This window comes from Aquarana catesbeiana, linkage group LG07 (assembly GCF_042186555.1).
Source record: "Aquarana catesbeiana isolate 2022-GZ linkage group LG07, ASM4218655v1, whole genome shotgun sequence".
NCBI classification, from domain to species: domain Eukaryota; kingdom Metazoa; phylum Chordata; class Amphibia; order Anura; family Ranidae; genus Aquarana; species Aquarana catesbeiana.
Genome location: NC_133330.1, coordinates 283696788 through 283723173, shown reverse-complemented (window position 1 = coordinate 283723173; position 26386 = coordinate 283696788). Strand labels below are relative to the sequence as shown.

Here is a 26386-nt window from a genome sequence, read left to right as displayed (position 1 = left end):
CACAATCAAAAACAAGTTATCTTACCCTTGCTTTTTTCTTGCTCAGGCTCTCAGCAGCTCGCTGAAAGGCTGAACCGGGTGCTGATCCAGGCTGCTGGGTAGATCCCAACCATATGGTCGTGATCTTTCCCCTGCCTGGGCCAGCTCTGTGACTTCAGCCTGCTGTCAGGTGAAGATGGGTCACAGAAGTGCAAAATGGACTGCAAACGAGCCTTGGCTGTACTTCACCTTTAATGCCTATTGGTGATTTGTAAACTTTAAAAGGGGTTGTAAACCCTCAAGGTTTTTCACCTTAATGCAATACATTTATCAATTTCAATCAATTCAATAAATTAATTAATAAGGTGAAAAACCTTCTGTCACTCAGCACTCCCCCACCCCCGGTTATACTTACTCGAGCCCTGTGTTTCCCACGACGGGAACGAACACACCAGCTCTGGCCAGTGTCCCGATTGGATAGATTGATAACAGCGCAGCCATTGGCTCCCACTGCTGTCTATCAAATCCAACACAGAAGCATGCCTGCACAGGTGTCCTGAAGGAGAGCGCTTCTCCAACGGAGAATTTGAGAAGAGAAGAAGCCAGGAGTGCTGCTGAGGGACCCCAGAAGAGGAGGATTGGGGACACTCAGTGCAAATCCAACTGCACAGAGGAGGCAAGTATGATATTTTTCTTTTTTTTTTAAACCCTGAACCTTTACAACCCCTTTAAAGATAGGGAGAGCATGAATAACCAGTAATTGTTTTCCCAGGGTTAAAGAAAAGCAAATGGTTAAAATTACACGAACGGACAAAGCAAACAAAGCAGTACAACAGGATAATCTAAATATTCCATTAAATGAAAAATCTTCCTAGGGTTTTTCTTTCTATTTTGTATGCAAAAGATGCAGCTTTAAAGAGGCAACGCAATTGTGGTGGCATGACCATTTCATATGGCCAAGTGCTGCAGACATCCTGCAGTTTATCGCTCACAGTATAAATACACACTATAAAAAAAGACTGGCTCCTGGTGTTCAAAACAAAGGTGTTTAGAATTACCTGGTAAACTTTGGATCTCTGCCCTGTGAAACCATCCCACAGAATCACGGTCCCTTCATAATCACTGCTGGCCAAGAGGTTTTTGTGGTAACTGCTCCAACTTATACAGCTGCAAAAAAAAAAAAAAAAAGTGAACAAAAAAAGAGAGTAAAGTGATGGAAGCAGAAAATTCAGCCTGCTTTGCAGTGTAATGTCTACAGGGATAGTTTGTTGACTCAACACCTAATACATTTAATGCGATGTGGGCCCTTTCAGCATGGGACACATCTAAACACTTGACGACAACACCTAAACTTGAGAGTGGAAAAACATCTCAGAGTTTAATCTGTCAGGGGCTTCCATTTATTGTAAAATAATTGCTTTCTCGAAAAATAGAAACCTAAAAAGCAAGCAAGCGGCCTCGTTCCCTAATGACAGGAGTATCTTGTATTATGTCCAGATTAATTTATCAGAGAATATTGCTTTTTTTCAGAGCTCTGGAAGGTGAAAACACAAAACGCATGAAAATCATCTAATCTGGCTCTTCACACTTGTATCACAAAGTAAATTAGGTTATATAGCACGATGAGGTGCCAAAAAAGGTCTGAATGAAGCCAAATATAGAACAGGAAAGGTTTTTTTTCTTTGCTGAACCAATATTAGCCCCTTGAGTTCTGCTTGAATATTAACGTTAGTAAAAAAAAAAAAAAAAAAATATGATTTTTTTTGTGTGTGTGTTTACATGACTTTAAATTGACTGAATTGACAGTTAACACCACCAAGAGGTGCTTGCAACGGTTATCATTTTATGCATATAAAATTAATCTAGTTAATAAAATAAAAAAAAATACACTTCTTTCGTAGCTGCACAAGAATAACTGGAAATGACTGTTCCAACTCATATCGCATGTATTATTCACATACAATTACGCTATGTAAACCAATGATTAAACATTTAATACAATGTAGCTTACAAGCCCTTGGTTATGGTGGCTGAATTTTTTTTCTATTCTCAGATTTTTTTTTTTCCTGTTTTTCTGTTATTTTTACCTGGTGATCCTGCCTGTAACACACTTCCTGCCCTATGGTGCCAACACTGCTCTTCCGTAGATACTATGCAGTAAGTGAGCACTGTCATCTTAGAGCATGAATTCAGAACACCTCCAGAACAATGCAACTTGATAAGAGCCAGCACAAGTATTTTTTGCATTTAAACAGATGTAACGAGTCGACAAATACCTCAATACAGTCATCAGCTGATTAGGGAACATGTGTGATTCTTTTAGGCATGACAAGTTTAAACTTTCATACTTGTATATTTGTGGTTGTGCAGGCGTAACTTAGCTGATCCCCAGTTAGGGAGGTCATGATTATTCTGGCTTCATTGTTGACCTACTGATGTGTATACTATATTACAAAAAGTTTTGGGACTCCTTCCTTTACAAACACAAACTTTATTGGCATCCCAGTCTTAGTCTGTAGGGTTCAATATTGAGTTGGCCCACCCTTGGCAGCTATAACAGCTTCAACTCTTCTGGGAAGGCTGTCCACAAGGTTTAGGAGTGTGTCTATGGGAATGTTTGAGTATTCTTCGAGAAGCGCATTTGGGAATGTTTGAGTATTCTTCGAGAAGCGCATTTGGGAGGTCAGGCACTGATATTTGACAAAAAAGGCTTGGCTCACAGTCTCCACTCTAAATTATCCCAAAGGTGTTCTATTGGGTTGAGATCAGGACTCTGTGCAAGCCACTCAAGTTCCTTTATGGACCCTTCTTTGTGCACTGGTGTGCAGTCATGTTGGAACAGGAAGGGGCCATCTAAAAAACTGTTCCCACAAAGTTTAGTGCATGAAATTGTCCAAAATGTCTAGATTGAAAAAGGCGAGAGAAAATGTCTAGATTGAAAAAGGCGAGAGGGGGGGACTACAAACCCTCCTGGCGAAGATTCTTCTGGTTGAACTCGCACAGAAGCGCCTCTTTACCCCAGAGTTGGCAACGGAACTACAATCCCTCCATCAGGAGTTGGCTAGCCTGTTTGACGTCCAGATTCGAGCTAGGCTGCGCCACGCTTCCCCCAAATTCTATGAACTTGGGAATAAATGTGGGAGATTACTCGCAAGGGCTCTCAAACGTCAACGTGCCTCAGGACATCTACATAAGCTTACTACTATGGTGGGCTCTTCAGTGGTGCATTTGTCAAAAAAAAAAAAAAAAAAACAGACGTGTTTAAGGAATAACTATGCCCAGTTTTACCATCTCCCTGATACTCTACCTGGCTCTACAGAGCCCTGGAAGGTGGAGCGTATCCTGCAGTCTAGGGGGGCCCAATCTCCACAGCTCACCACCCCAATTAGTGACCAACTGGACACCCCTATTTCTCCGACAGAAATTGCGGCAGTCATTAAAGACCTCCCTAAAGGGAAGAGTCCAGGCACTGATGGCTTCACTAATGCCTACTATAGTAAGTTTCAAATCGCTCCTCTCTGATCCCATCTGTGCCTATTTCAATGCTTTAGCATCAGGTACAGTGATGCCCAAAGAGGCGTTGATGGCCCACATTACGATCAACCCCCAAAGAGAGGGAAGGCCCATACTATTCCTGGTAATCATAGGCCATATTCGCTTTTGAACACAGACATTAAAAACCTAGCAAAGATTTTAGCCAACCGTATTAAAACTGATCCTGCCTATGGTCGTCCACCCTAACCAGACGAGGTTCATCGTGGGGAGGGAAGCAAGGGATAATTCTAATAGAGAGATTCAGCTAATTCACTGGGCTGAGCTGCAGGCTAATCACCCTCCCCGTCTTCTGCTTTCCACAGACGCTGATAAGGCGTTTGAGAGGGTGGACTGGATCTACCGCTGGATGGTTTTGGCTAGACTAGGTTTAGGCCCTAATATGCTTTCGTGGCTATCTTTGTTTTATTGTTCCCCAGAAGCTAAGGTAAAAGTGAATGGGGTGTTGTCAGGCTCATTCCTCATTCGCAAAGGGATGCGGCAAGGATGCCCTTTGTCCCCCCTCATCTTTGCCATGACCTTTGAACCACTGCTTAACAAATATGCCTTAACGGCACCATTAAGGGCTTTACAGTGGGACCGACGGAGCATATACTGTCAGCCTGTGTGGATGAGGTCTTATTTTCTGTCTCGGACCCTTTGATTTCCCTCCCTAATATTATGGCTGAACTAAGACTTTAATCTGCTTTCAAATTTTAAGATAAACTATAACAAGTCAGAAATTCTACCACTGAACGTGCCTTTGGGATTGCATACACAGCTGCAAGCCTCATTCTCCTTTACCTGGTGTCAGACCTCTTTAAAGTATTTGGGATTCTATTTACCAGCCCAATGCTCCCGGTTGTACACCTGTAATTATTGTCCATTGCTTTCCATTATTAGAGTGGACTTGCAAAACTGGGACCGCACTACCTTTTCCTGGATGGGCTGAGTCAGTGTCTTAAAGATGAACGTGCTGTCCCATATTCTTTTCTGTTTACAAATGGTGCCTATTTCATTGCCCCGGTCTTTCTTCTCAACCCTTAACAGTTTGTTTCTGAAATACATCTGGAATGGGAAAAGTCCTAGTCTGGTCTTTCGCATATTACAGCGCCCTAAAAGAGGGGGAGGTATGGGTGTACCGGTCATTCGTAAAATAATATGAAGCAATAGCTCTGCAATGGATCTTAGATTCGGTACCACAATCTGGCTACTAAATTACGGGTCCCGATTGACAAACTCTTAGCAGGCCGTAACTTATCTCATGCCCCCTGGTTCCCCCAGGAATGCTGGGGACTGTCTGAGCTCGCCTCTCTTATGGCCATCCACGCCTTAGCAATCTGGGATGCATTAAATAAGCAGGGACAGCTTGCCCCTCTGATTTCCCCCCTGGCTCCCTTGGAGGGTTCCCCTGATTCACTCCAGTGGAACATCCCTCCTTTTTTCAGGGCTTGGTCAGCTTACAGGGAGACGAGATGTGGCAGATTTATACAAGATATTAGAGGTTTATTGCCACTGGCTACTCTGAGAAATACTCTGAGAACACAATATGAATCCTTTCTTATGGATGATTGGCGCTATAGACAGCGCAAACACTGTTCGCAGTCAACCCCAGAATATTCAACCCCCTACCACAGCCTCCCCCCTTTGAGCGACTTTGTATGTCTACCTCTGCGATTCCTCATGTTATCTCTGTTATCTGCTTTATGAGATGTTACAGTCGCTGGAGAACAGGGGAAGCCTATCTACACAAGGGAATAGGAGAGACCCCTTCAGCATATCTTTACCGAAACACAGTTGGACATCTCTACTGTCTCACCCACACAAGTTCTGTGGACACAAAAATGCAGGAAAATGGTTTCTAAAATACTCACCCGGTGGTACAGGGTTCCCTCTAAGCTTGCTAGGATTCACCCATCTGTGTCTGACACTTGCTGGAGGGCATGTGGCCTCAAGGGCTCATGCCTCCACATTTGGTGGGAATGCCCCAAGATACAACCCTACTGGCAAGACATACGATCTCAAATTAGGGCTATTCTGGACATTGAGATTCCCGACTCCCCGCTGGAGCTATTGCTGCACATTCCTGCCATTCCTCTCAGCCATTACTGCAAGTCCGTATTGCCACACCTACGCAATGAGGATAGACAGTTCATTTTGAAATACTGGAAAAGGCCACAAATTGCTACTCAGGCCGATTGGATCCTTTTAGTGAATAATATAATGCCTGAATAGTGGATGGTGATGTGTAAAAATGGTTATGACAAGTTCTATAATATATGGGCCACTTGGATACATCACAATGGCAAGGCCACAACAGGCTCTCAGGTGGCTCCACCTATTGCACCCCCCCCCTCCCCCGGATGGGAATGGGAGTAGGTAGCTCCCGACCCTTAGCCGATATTGATCGGCCATTGCACTCACGTTCATGTTATTGGACTGGTTATATCATGGAGTGTTGACTTGTTATGTTTTGTTATGTTTTGTTTTATTTTGTCCTCCCTCTCGTTTCCCCCCCCCCTTAGTTTCCAGTCCATGTTATAGGGTTTACGTCACCACTAGCTTCAAGAAGTGGTGGGTTACTTGAGGCAATACATTTATGCTTAGGTTCATCAGTTACAGTACGGTTATGATGCTCTACTTGCCTCATCTCCCCCTTTTACGGTCATTATAATGTGAACCACGACTGACACCAACGTGGACCTGTTTGTAAGCTTCTGTTCTTTTATATAGTTTTGGTTCATGTTAAATGATGAAAACTTTAAATAAAGAGAACATAAAAAAAAAAAAAAAAGACTGGTACGCCATTAAAGTTCATGTGCGTGTAAAGGCAGGCATCCCAATACTTTTGGTAATTTAGCGTATGTATTGTAGCAATCTGGAAGGCACTGTACTGTTTTTAGTTCAGCTTGTCTCTGTCTTAATTTTATTACTTGACTTTCTTGTTAATGTTCTTTTTTTATCTGGATCTGAAAGCAAAAGGTTTTCAATAAAACATACCTGATTCACAAACAATAGCAAAAAAAAAAAAAAACAGGATATGACAACGCTTAAAATGATGTATTTTAACAGACAAAGAGAAGAACCTAGAGAAGTGGGTTTACCTACACTAAAAGGAAAAAGGTAGAGAGAATGATTTATAATCTTGGTGTTCGAATTGACAATGGCAGAAAGTGCCAACAGTCACTCGTGTGAAAAAAAAAAAATTATTCCATGAACATTTGATAAACACAATAATTCCAACCTGTGTATGGGTATCGCAACACAGGACTGGATTGAGAAGTAAGTGGGTGACTGTTGGCCAGAAAATTACATGCATTGGTCAGAGCAAAAACACTTTCAAGCATCCCTTTGCTAAGAAAAGGGAATAATCCTTTCACTGTGTATTGGGGCATTAATAATCACAAGGTACCGTGCTTCCCTGCAGATACTTAAGCCCATACACCCCAGGCTGAGTGCTGGCTCTGCAGTTGTTCGTTCACCTCAAACTGATGCCAATATTAATGCTGTTTAACCACTTCAATACAGGGCACTTTCTCCCCTTCCTGCCCAAGCCAATTTTCAGCTTTCAACGCTGCCGCTGTCTAAATGACAATTGCACGGTCATGCTACACTGTACCCAAAGTTTTTCATCATTTTGTTCCCACAAATAGAGCTTTCTTTTGGTGGTATTTTAATCAACTCTGGGGTTTTTATTTTTTGCTAAACAAATACAAAAAGACCAAACATTTTGAAGAAAAAAAAAAAAAAGTTTTTCTTTGTTTCTGTTATAACATTTTTTGTAAATAAGTAAATTTTTTCCTTTACTGGTGGGCACTGATGAGCACAAATCATGTGGCACCAATGAGGTGCACTGATATGCGGCACTCATAGGCGGCACAGATGGGCACTGATGAGTACTTATGGGCATCACTGCTATTAAGGCACTGGCAGGTATTGCTGGTGGGCACACATTGGCATCATGTGTGGGCACACACTGCCACCAATGGCCACCAGAGATGCCATACCTGGTGGTCATCAGTGATGGCCATCCCTGGTGGTCCTGGATGGGCATCCTTGGGGGAGGGGGGGCTGCGCTGATAAACAATCAGCACAGACCCCCTTGTCAGAGGAGCAGCTGATCGGTGCTCCTCTACTCGCGACGCAAGTGAGGAAAAGCCGATAAACGTCTTTTCCTGTTTACATCGTGATCAGCCGTGATTGGACATGGCTGACCACGTGATAAAGTGTCTCCGTCAGAGACTCTTTACCTAGATCGGAGTTGCGATGTGTCAGACTGACATACCGCAACAACAACTGCCGCGATGCGGGGGGGGGGGGGCTTGTTATCCTGATCACGTCATATGACGTCCAGTCAGGATATCGCAACCACTTTGCCGCCGTCATTCTACTATATGACGGGCGGCAAGTGGTTAAATTAAAAATTGGCATTTATTACTAGTGCTCAAGGGCTTGACAGCTGTACATGAAAATACACCAACAGGGTTTGGTGCACAAATTTACTTAAGGATGACACATTAGAGTGTAATTAACCACTTGAGATCCAGTAGATTTTACCACCTTCATGACCAGGCCATTTTTTGCTAATTTAGCACTGCACTACTTTAACTGGTAATTGTGCGGTCATGCAACACTGTACCCAAATGAAATAGATTTTTTTTTTCACACAAAAAGAGCTTTCTTTTGGTGGTATTTGATCACCCTGGGGTTTTTTTTTTTTATTTGTGGGATATAAAATGAAAAAAGACCCAAAATTTAAAATCCCAATAAGTGCATAGTGATTGGTTTGAGTGAATGGTATAGCGTCTACAAACAATGAAACAATGGAATTTTTATTTATTTTTTTATACTAGTAATGGGGGTGATCAGTGACTTATATAGTGGGACTGGCGATCTGACACTGATGCTGAGGAGGGAACGGTCACTGACATCACCAGTGACACCAATACAGTGATCATTGCTAATAATACACTGTCACTGTACTAATGACACTGGCTGGGATGTTTAGTGTGTGTACTGTTTTCACCAACCAATGTGCCGGTTTTTACTCCCTGTAAACGGCACAATGCTGCTGTCTGTAGAGAGCCCTGTGTTTACCAACACAGGGCTCTCTTCTGTCATTCACTCAGTCGATCATCTGCAGATGCTGGCCATAAATCACTGGCTGGGACCCACTGATCAGCTTGTGCTCAGCGAATGACAGCATAGCCTTCCAGGTCCATGCGCGAGCAGACTCGGATCACTAAATATACCATGTAAGTGATTTGTTGATTATCTAACTTCAAGTGGATTAATGTACACATATCCACATGTTGTGGTAACTCACTCATGATTTCATATTCTAATTACCCTAGATGAATTTCTCTTTTCTTCTACACCCCTGAAGAAGGACTAAAATACTATATATCCCGAAACGCGTTGGGTGTGAGAAGAGCTTCTGTAAAAACCCACCATTTGGTGACAATATTGAATCTATTTATTATGTAAATGTTTCGTTAAACTTTATGTATGCAATGTTATAACATATGTTTTCAAATAAAAATCTTTTTTACTTTTTACATATTGCTATACCTTTTTACTATCTATAATTTCTTACAAGTGCCGCTAAAGTCCACTTAGGGGAACCCTTCTTTATTTGTATCTGTACATTGGATGTGGCACTGCTTTTCAAACCTAGGGGAGCTAATCACCCCTTATTTTGTTATAAATAAAAAACAATTAAATTATTTTTGTATTTGACCCTTGTTAATAAAACGGTGACCACATTCTGGTTAACTCTCCTCAAATGACCCTCGGTATGTGGTCTTAAGTCTTTGAAAGTCTAAAATTTGGGAACGTAAAATATTCTAGAAATCTCACTCCAGGCAGTGCTTTATAACCAGACAAGTACAAAGTCAAGGAGAATGCCACGGAGGAAAAAGGAACATTTCAAAATTTTAGCTTCTATAACAGACAAATGAGTTATCCGCTGCTCGCATTGTGTGCGGTTTTACTCTTCTCCACATCAATTCTCTATTCTTTTGTGAGCTAGTGGCACCCAGCTGAATGCAGCATGCTCCTTGTGCCCAGGATACAGGGAATAAGGAGAGATTTCTTAAAAAATAAAAAGGTTGTTTGGAGAAGGACACACTCTTTTTAAAGCAAATTGCAAGTGCCATCAACATGTTTCATTTTAAACAATATGGAGCTTATTTAATAGGGCAATGCAAAGAATAGCCAACAGCCAGCAACTTTACCCAGAAATATTTGAGCTGTAGTACAGACTAAAGTCTTGATGCACAAATATATCCCCATTTGTAGATGTAGGGGGTGCACTTTTACGCAGAAGGCTTTTCAGAGGGGGTTAGCTGACCTCTATCTTCAAGTTCTACAGGCTAAGTGGGAGATAGGCTTTGAAGACCTAGGAGTAAAGACTGCAGAAGTAGATGGAGAAGGATGGGATTTCCCAGATCCCTTTACAGACCCTCCTGAGCTGAGGCAGAAGCACACTCTGGCTACCCATAGTGTTGACAATCACTATGTCAAGAGAACAGCCAAAGACACAATGTCCCTCACAAAAGGCTAATCTAGTCAGTTACTCCAAGGATAAAACATCAGCTTCCCAACTACGCACTAATGCATCTAGACAGACATTAGTTCCATGTGAGATACAGATTTAGATGCTTTTAACCAATCATAACAAATAAATCACAAGGATTCAGACATCTCCTGTCCACTCAATCAAATGGGAACCTATCGCAGTGGTGGAAGGATCCAATTTGACAGATTATGCTTATTCTGACATGGTTTGACAGATCAAAATCGCTGCCAACATAAGAGAGGCTAAAACCAGTCAATTCAAACCAGGATTTAAGTAAGGACTGACTGTCAGTTGAATGCTGAATGGGGAGAACTCCCTGAACTAATCTAATGGTATTCCCATTAAGGTGGGTCACAGGTGTAACCATGATGGGAACAGACCACCAATTTACAAATTCCTTTTGAAAAAGGAGAAGTTCTGACACACTCCCCGGTAGGGCTCATGACCCATTAACAGCAGCTCTAAAAGACTCAAGGCCAGAAAAAGATCAGGCCAATCCTGCAGATGCAGGGGTAGTATGCACTGCATCAATAAGGTTCGAAACAACAAAAGCAAAAAAAAAAAAAAAAAGACTAGAAACCATGGGATACTATATATTATGCACTTCCAAAGAATATACAAAAAGAAAATACAAAAGATATTTAGCAAAAATAAATAAATCAGTTGTTCCCTGCTTCAAACTACAGATCTGTCATTACAACCCAGTCCACAAATTCAGAACCCCCACAATCAGAGGTTAACTAAAGTGCATCTCCAATCCACTCTGCCTCAAGGGTGTTTTAGGCCTCATGCACACTAGATGTTATAAAAATGCCAGTAGTGTTAGCTGTAGCTGTAGAATGAGTGCTGTAGTGGTTTTTATCTTTTTTCAGCAAAACTATACTCCCACAAAAGCGGTTGGCTCAAAAATGGTAATAAATTCAGAATAGCTGCGTTTTTCACCTTTTATCAGAGTTAGTGCGTTTTTACAGCTAAAAAAACTCCTCTTAAACCACATTGTATAGGGTCTTATTCCCTTTTACAAATACAAGAAATCCTGTATAGGCAAAGCCTTGGTGAAGCAGTTCTTCCACCTGACTTAACCCAGGAGTTCAGTTAAATAAACATCACACCACTTTTTATGCATCACAAGTGTTTGGTAACTTGCATTATGTTACAAGAAATGCATCTCAAAACCAGCGAATCTCTGCATTATACCACCCAAAAAAGCAGCTGAAATGTCTATTACTCACTTCCTTGTATGCCAACAGGGATTTAAATTAAATAATGCAATTGCACATCATTAATGTACTTATCTAAATCCTGACCAGCAAATGGCAAGTGCCATCTTTGTTATTCATATTCCGAAGAACACTATAAAAAGGTAATCCAAAACACATTCCTTAAATTCAAGTTTGCCAGAGCTGTTGCCTTATTCTGTCACGTGTCTTATGGCGGGAAACAAGGGGACTCCAAGCTTGCCCCGCTTCCCCTTAATGCAACAGCATGATTTATTTCTAATTAGTACTGTCATACTAGAAAGTGAGAAAGAGAAACATTTTAGGGGTTTGTGACAGGCAGCTGACGAAGTGTTGCACTGGTTTTCGATATATCTTGATAAAAGTGCTGTGATTTCTATCCCCCTGAATGCATTAGCGTAGAAGTAAACCTACACAAATATTTCACTTATGCAGGATTACTTGGATCTAAAAGTGAATAAGACCCTATACAATATGCAGCTATAGAAAAATCTGTGTTTAACATTTTAACACCTTTGTAAAAGAAAAAAAGAGAAATGCCCAGACCCTAAAGGCTGAGAAAAATATATCTCACCTTACTTGTATGCAGAAGACAATGAAGCAATCACAAGTCCATTGCGACATCAAGCAGTGTAAGGGTCCTTTCACACAGGCGGACCGCCTGTCAGTTTTTCAGGTGGACCCAATTGAACTCTCCAGTCCCCTCTATGGAACGGCAGGTGTCAGCGGACATGTGTCCGTTGACACCTGCCAACATCCAATGGGATCTGCTAAAAACATTTGAATGGGGATCTGTTCCCCATCTGTCTGGGGGATCGGATCGGATGGCAGTCAGGTATAAATGGACAGAGGCGGTCCGTTTAGATTTGACAGCCCCTAGAGGAGAGCGGGCGGTCTGTGTCTGCCTTGCATAAGCAGAGTGGACACAAACCAGCCACCTCCCCTGCAGTGATGTTATTTTCACAGCATAGGATGAAGATGTCATTTTTCCTGCCCTTTACCATATGGTCTGGTCATTGACCCTTATGTGAGTATAGCCTGGTTATTTTATTGTACTCCACTTAATTGAAACTAATGCACTTTTTAATATAAATTAAATTGTATGGTCATTTTTACAAAATTATAAGCTTGTTTGTATACAGACATGGTCTTTCCACAGATGTACACATAACCCAGTTGTGAATGTCTCCTGATGAAGTGGGCGTTGTCAGGCAAAATGCATAGAGACTATAACTTCCACAAACCAATAATGCTTTAATCATCATGTTGGCAACTTTAATGTACATTGGTGAATTTGTCTTTTGATCATGACAATCTATGTTGAATTGTATTTGTCTTTTGTGTAAAATTGAAATAAATGTTTTGCACTTTTTTATATACTTGAGGTATTATTAAACGTGAAAATACAAAAAATTCTAAAATTTCAAAATCATACAAATACTTCCACACTCTCCCATTAATCGAGCTCCACAAAGCCATGTCCCAAGGATCTTAGTTCATGTGTTGATCATGGGAGAGTGTGGAAGGTGACTACACTGACAATTGAAACCAGGGTAGGGGTGGTGAGACTGGAATGAGTTGTAGCTTATCCGATACCTAACCATTTACATGCACTGTACAAGATGATTTTGAAATGTAAGTGGTTTACTTGGATTTTAATAAAATGTTTTATGGGATTAATGCACTACTGGAGGCTTTTTGTTTTCTCTCGTACACATGCGATGAGATGAGACCTGCTGATTGTGGAGTGATACTATCGGGTGGATATTGACCTAAAAGCTTATTTGCCTTTTCATGAAAGTGAAAGGCAATTCAATCTGGTGAGTGCATTTCCATAGGGGAGACGACTCTAATTGCACTGGTGGTTGAAAAAAAGGTGTATTATTCCTGGCTCTACTCACAAAGAGCTGACTGTCGATCACAAACTTTCCTGAATTGAATCACTTTGAAGCTTTATTTTTGATTTAGACACAGACTTATTTGTATGGATTTAGACATTTTTGAATATTGTGTATTATAGTCACGTTTGATTATATTACTTGCAGATGTAGGATTATCCACTGCATAGTAGCAGTGGTTGTGCTACTGTGGAATTATTATTAATATCATACATTTTTTGGATATATTATTGAAGTTGCAGCACTGAAATATATAAAACACTATAGGTGATTTTTGGAATCCTAAGCACAGTGAAACACACAATTTTCTGATTTTATTAGAACATACTTATCCCACTCATAAAAGTCCCATGTCCCATCCATCTCACCTATTTCTCTAGCTGAATCACAAGCGTCTTTCAACAGAGGGAGGGAGAGAAGGTACTCTATACTGTTAACACAGTCCTCTGTAGCTGTCGTGCAGTCTCTCAAGGCCTGCACATTTATTCTAAGAAGCAAGAAATTACCATGGATAGTCTGTTTGCACAATAAGGTAGGCGTCGCAATCCTGTATGGCCTTTACGATTTTCTGCAGGCTAGGCTCGGCCTTTGCACTTGCTTCATATTCCTCTGCTAGCTGGGGGTCCAGATAAAATTTGGGTTGAGGACTGTGGTGCGGAGGAGAGAGGTATCCTCAATGTGTCTGCAGTAGAAAGTTAAGGGTTTCAAAGGATTTGCACACTGAAAAATAGAGCATAGAGTGTACAGGATTGGCTACAAGACTGTGCAGAGAGCGCGGAGTGTCTTCCTGTGCAACAGTCCAAGTCCACCATTAGGCCACCCCTGCCCTCAACCTAACACTGCTGAACAATATAACCTCTTCCTACCAGTTTTTCCATTTGTAACACGCTGAAACCAATGTCCTGAGAGTGAGGAGCCTGCTGACAAGAGGTTAAATTACCCAGCAGAATAATATTGAAAAGGTCTGAGATTTCGCTCCTATTAAACCACAGATTAATTTAAGGATCAATTTACTTTAAGCTTCTAAAAGCTACATATATAAAAAAAAAGAAAGCATGGCAGCATGCAGCCCCTAAAAATATCAGTTTTGCATGGCTGACTAAAGACTATAGGAATTTATACAAAACAAACTGAAAAAAGCTAATAATTATAAGGGTCTGTTCATGCCACACTATAAAACTGCAGTTACTGTCAAAGCGAGAAGTTAAGGTTTAGGGGGTACATTTGCCCATTACTGTTTAACTCTCAAAGACTTATGTGACTCCAGAACTACAGCACACAATACTTTTATTCAAACTAAAAATAAAAGTTAAAGATCATTCTGCAAGGACACAAAGTCTCTGAATAAATGTAATGTCAGTAACTCCACCATTTTAATAAAGAATCGGCACCTGTCCTGTCTCCAAGTGAATTGATTTTTGATGAACTGGAAGAATAATGGAGATTTCGTTTTGACATTTACTGTGGATACCTACACACTGACCTCTAATTACAACAGACAAGGTTAAGAGAAGCAATATGTTACACAGTAGTAGGATGATCAGCCAAGTGACCATAATCCACAACAGTTCAAACCTGAATCGGCTGCAGATCCCACGCTCTTTGGAATGATTAACAGGCAGAATACACCAAGGTGATTTTGATTTTAAAAACAAAAGATCCACAAATGCTGACAGTCTACTATATATGGAATCTTGCTAAACTTATGTGTCTGCAAAAAGAGCTGGAGGAACGCCACAGTAAATGAAAATGAAGTGCATTTCCCAAAGGTCCATTCTGTGAATACAGATTGGAAGGAGACAGGCGATGGATGTGTTCAGGAAGCAGGTGAGAAGAATGGGCGATCCAGCTGGTATGTGGCTACGCTCCAAGTACACTGCTGGTACAGAGGAGGCAGTCAGGGCTGGGGGACACAGCTGGCATACTGCAGATTAGTGCTCAGCGAGCTCAGTGCAGCATTGACGGGAGCAGACATGTATCACACTCTGATTTGAAAAGGAGACAGAGCGGATTGTGGAAAGTGTCCTCAGTGCAGCTAGAGACACACAAATAGGCAGCAGCTTGCTGGGACTGTACATAATAAGCCTGGACCGATCTATAGACACATTAATTAAACACAGACATGATTTCCAGACAAAGTTATTTCAGCTCAACTAAACTACTGGGGGAAATCTTTTTTGCAACAGATAAATATTCACTCTACAAATTACATTACAGGGCGTTACTGAAGCAGTCAAAAAACATGTAAATAATGCATTTAACATAACCAGATTAATAAGAATAATAATAAAAACACTAGCAGCAATTAACTTCTTAGGCTTGCCCACCTGCTGTAAATATTACAAGGAAGCCCTGCAGGGCCTCTAATTTTAGGGGCTCATTTACAAGAGGCAGCCTTTGACACTCCCTGAAGAAATCCAGAGACCAAGCAGCTGTGAGTTGAGAATTTGCCTCCTGGCCACCTGTTTTAACCTTGACTTGGCCTTGGCTATCGAACGTGACAGGGGTACGACTTTTGCTGCAGCAACGAAGCAAAGCATTGTGGTAGTGGCAGCATGTGTACAGCCCTGAGCCGCTGAAAAGGACTCCCTCAGAAGAAACTGACTCAACTGCCTGTTTTTACTGCCTTCATTGTATATGAGTTCTAAAGGAGCAGAGCCAATTAGGGCATTTTTGCTGCTGGACTAGCCACCCAGCTGGGACTGGATTCATATCATCAGTAGCCAGAGGGTGATTTAGTCCAACAGTGTCTATTAACACCACAAATATGCATTATAAGTGGATTAATGTCACAAAATATACAATTAATTAGGGAGCCACTATCTGGTAACGATGCTCTAGTGCAGTAGTCACCAAACTGTGGCCTGGGGGCCGCATACCATAGTTTGCTTGCCTTTGGGGCACTATTCCTTCCAAGGATGCCATTCCTCCCAATGACACCAACAACAGGGGACTATTACACCCTCTAAAACCACTGATGGGGTATTGCTTATTCCCATTAACAGCTAAGCATTTTCTACTCCCACCAGCCACAGTCTGCTGCCCCCCCCTCAAAAAAAAATCCTGAAGGATAGCAAACTGGCCCTTTGTTTAGAAAGCTTGGAGACCTCTGCTCTAATGTGTGGCATACTGTTGCCTTAAAATGAATATTGTACTTCCCAGCAAGTTATCTTACAACTATTTGCAGAAAAATGTCAAACTATTACAGCATTCAATTTAAAAGGGAAAAAAAACATTAAATATCACATTAACAAAAATGTCTCCTACCTGATTTTAGAATTACAGGTCATTTCATTCTCTGGATAGTGAATGTCTACAGCGTCTTGGATAACCGTACCATACTCGTACACTTTAATCTTCTTAGTCACACCAGCAATGGCAAAGTAATCACAGTCTCGATCAAACTCTATGCTGCAAAAAAATAGAATTTGGTGTTATAAAATAAAAAAAGACTTTAAGAATGAATACACAAAACATTAATGTGAACTGTTATGCCCCGTACACACGGTCGGACATTGATCGGACATTCTGACAACAAAATCCTAGGATTTTTTCCGACAGATGTTGGCTCAAACTTGTCTTGCATACACACGGTCACACAAAGTTGTCGGAAAATCCGATCGTTCTGAACGCGGTGACGTAAAGCACGTATGTCGGGACTCTAAACGGGGCAGTAGCCAATAGCTTTCATCTCTTTATTCTGAGCATGCGTGGCACTTTGTGCGTCGGATTTGTGTACACACGATCGGAAATTCCGACAACGGATTTTGTTGTCGGAAAATTTTATAGCCTGCTCTCAAACTTTGTGTGTCGGAAAATCTGATGGAAAATGTGTGATGGAGCCTACACACGGTCGGAATTTCCGACAACAAGGTCCGATCACACATTTTCCGTCGGAAAATCCGACCGTGTGTACGGGGCATTAGAGTAGCACAATGACAAGCAATGCTGCCTTTCAAAATGGAAGTCCTTGCTTTACTTCTCACCAAGTACACAATCTTCATGAAAATCATACTGAAAGCCCTGGCTTAAGCAAGTTTTGCCAAGATGTTCTACTTTCCTTCCAAGACACCCAGACACAGTAGAAATTCTAGTAAAGATTCCACGGAGAAGGTGGAGCCTTGTGACATCAGAAAGGGGGCAGAGCTGTAACACTGAGCCCCAGTGAACTACATTTTGGGCCAATTCAGCTAACATAACATTGGAGGGAGAACAGTTACTGCCCTTTGCCTACATGCCTGATACATGGTGCTGTGTTATACATGTTTAATGTGAGATATTTATTTTATTTTTATTTGTTGTAAAAAAAAAAAAAAAAAAAAAATGGCTTTAAACTACTGGTGGTTTCTGCATTTTTTTTTTTTTTTGGATTCACACAGTCATCTGAATCCAGGAGAAGTACAATTAGAAGTGAAGCAGGAAAATTCTGGGGGTATAGGGCATAGTGGATTAATGAGGCACTATTAAGGGTCGTACACACGGGCCGAATATCAGGTGGGATTGGCCAGGTCAATAGAAACCAGTCGACATTCTGCCCGTGTGGATGGCGGCTGGTTTCTGTCGAAGGAGCATGACCAAAAAAGGTCTGCCGATCGGCATCCGATTCGTTAGTACAGCGGCTCCTCCCGAGCGATTCAGGTTTTTTTTTTTTTTTCGTTCAGCCCGCTGGGTTTAATGGAAAAAAGAAAAGTGTGTACAAGGCTTTAGACTTTGCTTAGACAGAAAAGTCAGTAAGTGGGACGAGTGGCTTTCCAACTTGAGGTGGTGGTGGTGGTGGTGGTGGTGGGGGGGGGGGTCAGCACTTATTTGGATGAAGTAATTTGGCACAAGTACTGTCAAGCGAATAGTCACTGGATATATGAAGAGAGCTTTGAATTGTGGCACAAAAGGATGGATTTCCTTATCTTGCAACATTTGTAACTAGTGTTAAAAGGACTTTATAGGTAACATTACATTGGATGTCAATATTTGGTGGTGGGAAATTTATTGATAGCGTTAATTGAACACCTTGCATTCATAATGTAAAATTTTATTATATTCAGCCTACTAACTACAGGGCAAGAATGGGTAGTGGAGAAACATCCTCATTTCCCAGTAAGTTACTAAGCTGGAACAAGCATGTGCATCAATATGCAAAAATTGGTTCTTCAGGTTCAATGACTAAGTAGCAAAGCAAGAATAGCGGCCATGGAGCAAGACCTTCCTAAACTAGTTATCAGTAGCAGACTAATGATGTGGGCTCACATGTACAAGAGTGTTTTTACAAAACAAAAACAGTAGACAGGGTGCTATTTATTAAAACAAGTAAAAAAAAAAGCCTTGTTGCCAGTAGTGCCCATCACACAGTTATTTACCTTGCAAATATAACAAAAAAAAAAAAAAAATCTGGCTAGTCACTCTAGGCTACATATCCATTTTTGCACCCTTTTTCTAATCCCTAATTTTTATAAACAGTCCTCAGAATGCAGACAGGTACACTTTGGATTATGTAAATATAGAACTATACTGCATCCTTGATCAATACAGGATGATTTCTTTAAAATACTTTAAAGTAGTGTCTGTTTTTTTTTTTTTTTTCAATAAAAATAACAAACCTGTTACCTCCTCTGTGTAATGGTTTTGCACAGAGCAGCCCAGGTCCTCCTCTTCTAAGGTCCCTCCCTCCTGTCGAGTGCCCCCACAGCAAGCACCCAAGCCAAGTCACAGCTCCCCGTGTCCAATCAGACACGGAGCTGTAGCCTGCCCCAGCCCCCCTCTCCGGATTGGCTGACGTTGATTAACAGCAGCGGTAGTCAATGGCGCCGCTGCTGTGTCTCAGCCAGTCTCGGACAGCTGAGGCACTAATGGACATCGCTGGACAGAGATGGGGCTCAGGTAAGTATTAGGGGGTGCTGGGGCGGCTGATGCACACAGAAGGCTTTTTATCTTAATGCATAGAATGACTTAGGATATAAAAATAAAAAACCTTCTGACTTTACAACTCCTTTACGATATACATCTTAGCAAAAAAAATAAAACACTAAATTATACAGGTACATTCACTTTATGTATCACATTTCCACTCAATATTTTGTGGATTTACATTGTCCAGGAGAGATCAGGTTTTATGCAAGATATACTGTATAAATAGTTATGCAATTTCTTTCATTTAAAAAAAAAAAAAAAAAGTTTCTCCACAAACCAATATATCAGAAAAGCTTTTCTACATCCAAAATGAGTTAATTTAATGTTAATGTCTCACATGCTTTCATTTAGTTTAGCGGAGAGGCTGCTGTACATTCCCGATTCCTTGCTCTCCCTCCCACTCACTGTCCTTACAGATGAGGAGGCTGATTCAGCAGCGCTCTGTGAAGACAGTTCATATGAAAAAGAGTTTGTCTTGCAGCAAAAATCAGCATCAGATTGCTGAAGATTTATATCCCCTCTGCCTGTAATGTGTGTGAGTAGGCAATATGGGAATATATAAAAGGATAACTAAGTCTGAAGTGTATGAGGGAAAAAAGGATAGTCTTGAATTTATACATATGTATGAAATAAATTTCAGGAACTCATCAGACCAAACACATCTGAGAAAGTTTAGATTATGGAGGCAGCACTGGGCTATTCTAATGGCACTCATCAGCTACAGCCTACCTGCGGGATGTGTTCTAGTGGCCAGAGACAATGGATACTTAAGTATATTAAAGGAGGCAATCTCAGTAATGTAGATAACCTAAAAACAGATTTGAAATCTAATATAGGAAGTGAACTATTCATAAATCTGGCATATTTAAACTGAACAAAAGATGAAAGCATTGCACTCAGAAGTTAGGGGAAGAGAAAAGGAAGCACCAGCTCACTGTAGAGGTTTAACATGCCATTTAATTAAAAGTTAAAATGCACTTACACAAGTAAATATCAGGCTCAAATGATTGCAGTGGGAAGGAGAGATTCTGTTCCAGAAGGTCCATTGGTCTGTCACCGTCCGCAGGTATGTTTCATCTTATAGCAGGAGCCATAGGCATCCTGTGGCCACCAGGAAGTGAAACCAGTGTGGAATGCAGGCGGAATTGACGTCACCGGATGGACTGGCAGATACAGGAAGAGACAGAGTACAGGCCCGCGCTCGGGGCTCCTAGCCTGTATTGTTTTTCTTTCTCTTCCTGTATCTTCCAGTCCATCCGGTGATGTAATTTCCGCCAGCGTTCCACACTGGTTCCACTTCCTGGTGGCCACAGGATGCCTATGGAGCCTGCTATAAGATGAAACATACCTGCGGACGGTGACAGACCAATGGACCTTCTGGGACAGAATCTCTCCTTCCCACTGCAATCATTTGAGCCTGATATTTACTTACTTGTGTAAGTGCATTTTAACTTTTAATCAAATGGAATGTTCAACCTCTACACTGAGCTGGCGCTTCCTTCTCTCTTCCCCTCCTTTCTCATTCAGAGCTGGCTTACTCTTTCACAAGAAGTTCAACCACTGGACAGCTTAAGCACATACTTTATGTATAAACCATATGAACTGCCTGCCTTCATCATGTGACTATCTGCATGCTCATTCGGCTATTGATTTTGCGCCAGAATACTGCCTTACTCTATGCAGTCAGAAGTTACCTGCAGTTAGATATAGGCAGCTGAAGGCACACTACCTTTCCCTCTTTCAGGGATCCCTTATTGCTCACCCTAGCAATCAATATCTTCAATGACCAAAAAAGGAAGTCTTAGGGGGAAGGAAGGCAGTACCAAGCTCTTCTTTTAGCCGCCATTCACACCTTAGCATTGTCGCACTGTTGCCAATCATCTGAATTCAATGGGATCCCAATGGGATGAACCCCATTAGTCTCAACTAACCTGTTTACACCCAATCTTTGTTTCGCTTGTCGGGTAAAACAGTAAACTGCATTTTGGGGCAGAAGGCCACATTTTGGCCCCATAGACTAATCGGAACCCCAGAAAAAAATGCACGTTAATGCACAATTTTCAAGGGCTCCCATTTAAAAGTTGAAAGACAGTAAAGTGGCTCTTTGTTTAGTTTTGAGACCCCTGTTCCAAATGAATGGGGGTTAACATGAAATATATTTAAAATACTTATATGGCGGCTTGTAGCCTCAATTGTCTAGATTTGTGACACATTAACTTTAAGCCACATAGGTTTCATCTAAAATCATCTATCTAAAGTGTAAGTTCAGCTACAAAAAAAAGCACACTATGCTGCCCCATATGGGTATAGCAGTACGGTGTACTAAACCTACCTTCCAGTCAGGACTTCCTCTCCACAAAAGCATTTAGAAGAAGCCATACACCTAAGATTTCTCTTCTACAGCCCCATGGAGGCAGGAGGAAGAAGCTAGAATGGCAGCTATTGTTTTGACAGCGGGCACCCACAGCTGTCAGAATACTGAAACAGTGGCTGCATCTGACTGAATGCAGCCACTGTATGGCCAACAATTTTACACCTGCCTCCTTTAGTTTTGGTCAGATGCCAACAAGGCCACCAACGGCTAAAATTTTGGTCAGAGAGCGGCTAAAACTCACTTCATCTTTAGTGAGCTACAGGGGCTGATTTACTAAAACTGGAGTGTGCAAAATCTGGTGCAGCTCTGCACAGCTTCCAGATTTATTTAGTCAAAGCTTAATTGAACAAGCTGAAGTTAAAAGCTGAATGGCTACCATGCACAGCTGCACCAAAATTTGCACTCTCCAGGTTTAATAAATCAACCCCTTAGTGTCCCATTTCGGTAATTCCAGCAGCTATATTTGCATGCATAAAGATAGTTTGTAATAGAGACAACATAACAAAGATCAAAGCTAAAGTAAAACTAAAACTAAAATATTGGCCACCTAAATTGAAGGTAAGCTTCATTTTGGAAAAATCTTATGCCGGAAAAGATTAAAGAAAGGAAAAAGTTTGAGTTTGGGAGAGAATGCTGTATCAAAGCAATAAATAACCAGAAAAGCTCAGAGGAAAACTGCTGACAGGTATTGCTTACTGTGACTCTCGTTTCTTCTACAACTCCTAGATTCCCTTCAGGGCATCTTTTAGAGGCCCTTGCATTTTTAAAGGGATGCCTAGTAAGAGTTGCTGAGCTATAGATCACAAACTCTACAACCAAACCGCATTACCCAACTGCTTTCGTATCCAGCACCTCCCTACCTACAGTGTTCAACTACAACTAAAACACCCTTTGTTTACTAGTCAAATAATGTACACATGTAATTATTTATGGCAAAGTAACAGTGAAGCTGTATACCATCTAAAGTGCCACACTGTATTTTCATAGCGCCGCTTTACTCCCCAAAGCTCTGGCAGGAGGGAGCCAAACCCAACTTTTACAGGAAAAGAGTTTTGCACACATTCAGCTGCTTGTATGTCTGGATCTACTCATCATGCAGCTTTCTCTAAAGATAATTTCTGCTTATGAATGTTTTCAGCCAAAGTCCAGTTTGGCTAATCCAGGTTTATGACAGATTTACTTAAAACCAAACTCCAAATAGATACAAATTTAAAAAAATGAAAAATTATTAAATATATATTTATATAGAGATACTGGAGTGACCTAACATGTTGCTGGCCCTTCATTATTTATTTGGCAGTCTGGGAGTACTTGTCAAAGATGCATGCTGCTTAGCTGCACTGTGTCCTGGCTTCATGATCTGCCTGAGGTATGTGATTCATAAGACTGGACAGGTTGTCAGATAAATGCATTACTATTGTCTATTTATCTGGAGCTTAAAGGGGAAGTACAGCCAAAGCTTGTTTGGCTATACTTCTCCTATGAGTCACAGGGGTGCAGATTGTTTTGCACTCCTGTAACCAATTTTCAGCAGACAGCGGGTTGAGTCCAGGCTCTGGAAAGATCCCGACCATAAGGACTGGCACCTGGCTCAGGCTCTCAGCAAGCCGCTGAGAGCCTGAGCGGGCCGCTTCCACCCCCTCCACAGCCCAGCACTCCAGGGGAGGGTTAGCAGAGCAGAAAGCCTGTGACAGTCACCGGCTCTCTGCTCAGGGAGCTTTGAGAACCGAGTGATCAGTGGTGTCTGATCGCTTGGTTCTAAGTCTTATTGCTGGCGGGGACCTATGCTGCATCCACATAGGCAAGTATGATTCAAAAATAAAATACAATCCCATACTTCTCTTTTAAGCTGACCATACATTATACAATTTTCTCGTTCAATTTCCTTTAGGATTTCACTTCAACTATGTAGTGCAAGGGCCTGTATGACTGCATGCAAATTGAAAGTGTTTAGATTTGCCTTCATATTATATAGTTTTGGTAAATCTAAAGCAAAATTGTATAATGTATGGCCAGCGTTAGCATTAATTTAAAAATGAAAGGGAAAAACCTAAAAATAAAATATTTTTAAAATATACACGATATCCTTTGAAACTTGGGGGAGTGACTAGTTACCAGCTTCAGGCAGATGAAGTCATTTTACACAAGTAGTTAGCGCTTCAGTACTGATCGCATTCGATTTGTGTATAGTGCCAAGTCAATCAAAGTGCTGACAGAGTTACATCCCTGGTGTTTTGAAGTTCCCTGAAGGTCAATGCTACACAACATAATTGTCTGTTAGCCATCGTCCGTGGTCTTTATTTTTATGTAACATTTCTCCTCCCTCAGTGGCCTGGCTGAAATGCTCCATTAGCTTACAATGACACATCATTGCAGCAAGGCTGATTTAGTAGCAGCTCAGGGTGTGAGGAAGAATAATGACAACAAGGGAGGGGAAGGTCTGGACAGGAATAAAAGTAGCTTGAATCCCTGTTACCACAGTGTACGCTGGTTACAGCACATTGGATGGAGGTTGCGTGTATTCTGTCACCACTTCCACAGCAGGGTAATAGGGGCATATGTTATGGTGATTTAGGAGGCGAGGGTAGATGGTTGTCAGCTCATGGAGCTGCAGAAAAACATTCCTGGCCACAGTGCAGAAAGAGCACAAGAATGTGAGGTATTACTGCGGAGAATCTAAAGCCAGGAGACATAGTAATGACAAAACAGCAAAAAGCCATACAAGTATCAAGTTAAAAGAAAATGGTAAAAAAACTGATTATGCTTAAGACCTAATATAGAACCCCAACAAAAAATATTTTTTTGGTTCTTAAAAGAATAAGGCCGAATTACATCCAAGGTCAATTATTATTGTCTGTGGACAAGACAATCTATATAAACAAGGAGAGAAAACCACAGCGCAAAACGCCATTAGAGTAGTAATAAATGCATACATGTTTATTAAATGATTAACATGCACTCTCAAAGCTGGCAAAGTACAGGGGGTATAGTAAGCTATGATGGACCACCAGAGCTGACAGTCTCAAGAGAAAAGTCTCTCCAGCCTTAGCCAAAGGTGTGGGGTAGCATGGAAGGCATGCACTGATCCCGTTGTAGAATCCCTGGAGATGTGTACAGAACCCTGAAGGAGCCGCCATGGATACAAGGAACTCCCCCATTAGAGGTCACACACTGTAAATGTGTGGCAATGCATTTTGAGGCATGCAGACTTTTTCATCAGTCTAACTATGCAGGCGGTCCAAATTCAATCTGCTTTTGTTACCACTGTCCCCAGCCAAGAAAGTGAGAGAAAATGCAAAATTTGGATGTCAGACAGTGGATGGCAAGCAGGGACACATTATTTGGGACAACCAGGCTCTAAGGAGGTGTTAGGTTGAAAGCCAGCTTTAAAGATACTGAGGACATACAATGCGCCCGGAAAGTATTTACAGCGCTTATAAAGAAAAAAGGATGAATATCCGCATCGATCAATGAGGTAACCACCAGCAGTGACGAGGGCGTAGGTCTGATATTCTAAGTACTGATCTCTTTATGGCAATATACCGAATCTCCAAACGGTTATGGCACATGTAACAAACGGAGATATCTAGTGCTCTCTGTATACAACTTCATTTATTGAAGAAAGCAGAATAAAACTTACAAACATGGCGCTTTCACGTAGTGCCAGGTAGACAAGCGTTCAGTGTAACCACGATGATGGACGCGGGCGACGTCATGTGATTCCTGCCATTCCACATACGTCACATCCTGTGGTCGGGACTCAGTCAGCAGATATGGAATCACACGTTGCCTCGCCGCATGTTTATACTCTCAGCCAGTGCACTATTATGGGTTACTCACGGCGCGTCACATATTCACCTACTATAAATTAAGCATCCACTTCTGGCTTAGCCTTAAGGGCCCCTCCTTTGTGTACATGTTACCATGGACTCACCCCACTCACCCAACTTCACCAGGAAGTATTTAGTAAGCGCTTGAAAAACACATTATATAGTAACTGCAAAAAATGTCATTTAAAACTGCTCGTGGCTGTAATGTATTGTCGGATCCCGGCGATATTGTCGAAAATCATAATAGTCATAAAAATCATTAAAAAAAAAACAAAAAAAAAAAAAAACGGCGCTTCAGGTCTGGTATGGATTTTAAGGGAAACCCCACATCCAAAATTAAGAAAAAAAAAAGGTGTGGGGGTCCCCCCAAGATCCATACCAGACTTATCTGAGAATGCAATCTGGCAGGCCACAGGAAAGGGGGGGACGGGACGAGAGAGTGCCCCCTCCCTGAACCGTACCAGGCCACATGGGGGGAGGGTGCTTTGGGGTCCCCCCAAAAACCCTTGTCCTTGTGTTGATGGGGACAAGGGCCTCATCCCCACAACCCTTGGCCATTGGTTGTGGGGGTCTGCGGGCAGGGGGGCTTATCGGAATCTGGAAGCCCCCTTTAACAAGGGGACCCCCAGATCCCAGCCCCTCCCCCATGTGAATGGGTATCGGGTACATTGGACCCCTACGCATTCTCCAAAAAAAGTGTCAAAAAAGTAAAAATGACAGCAGACAGTTTTTGGCAATTCCTTTATTTAAAAAAGAAGACAAAAAAAGTCCCGTGATGTAAATCCATTTTAGATCACTGCGCCGACAACCTGAGAAAAATAATAAAAAACACGGAAAAACTCTGCCTCGATGGGAGCAGCCTTTTTTGCGCTGACAGCTATTATATGGCTGAGGGCGGGGTCATTCGGTGACGTAAGCGGGTGACCCCGCCCCCTTCTGACATCACGTAACATCAGAGGGGGAAGGGTCACCCGTTTAGCTATAATCGCAAAAAGGCTTGGCCATTTTTTTTTCTCTGGAGAGTCGGCGCTGTGATTGAAGATGAATGGACA

The 26386-nt window shown here is 41.7% G+C and overlaps 1 protein-coding gene across 4 annotated transcripts in view; it reads right to left on the bottom strand.

Annotated features, from left to right (window-relative positions):
- COP1 (COP1 E3 ubiquitin ligase) overlaps positions 1 to 26386 on the bottom strand; it is a 333947-nt gene that overhangs the window by 136659 nt on the left and 170902 nt on the right. For all 4 annotated transcript variants that reach the window (XM_073593409.1, XM_073593408.1, XM_073593411.1 and 1 more), the window contains 2 exons: positions 16494 to 16637; positions 1038 to 1146 (listed from right to left, as the gene is read on the bottom strand). In XM_073593409.1, coding sequence (XP_073449510.1) covers positions 1038 to 1146; positions 16494 to 16637 — 253 coding nt within the window. The remainder of the gene's footprint in view (positions 1 to 1037; positions 1147 to 16493; positions 16638 to 26386) is intronic.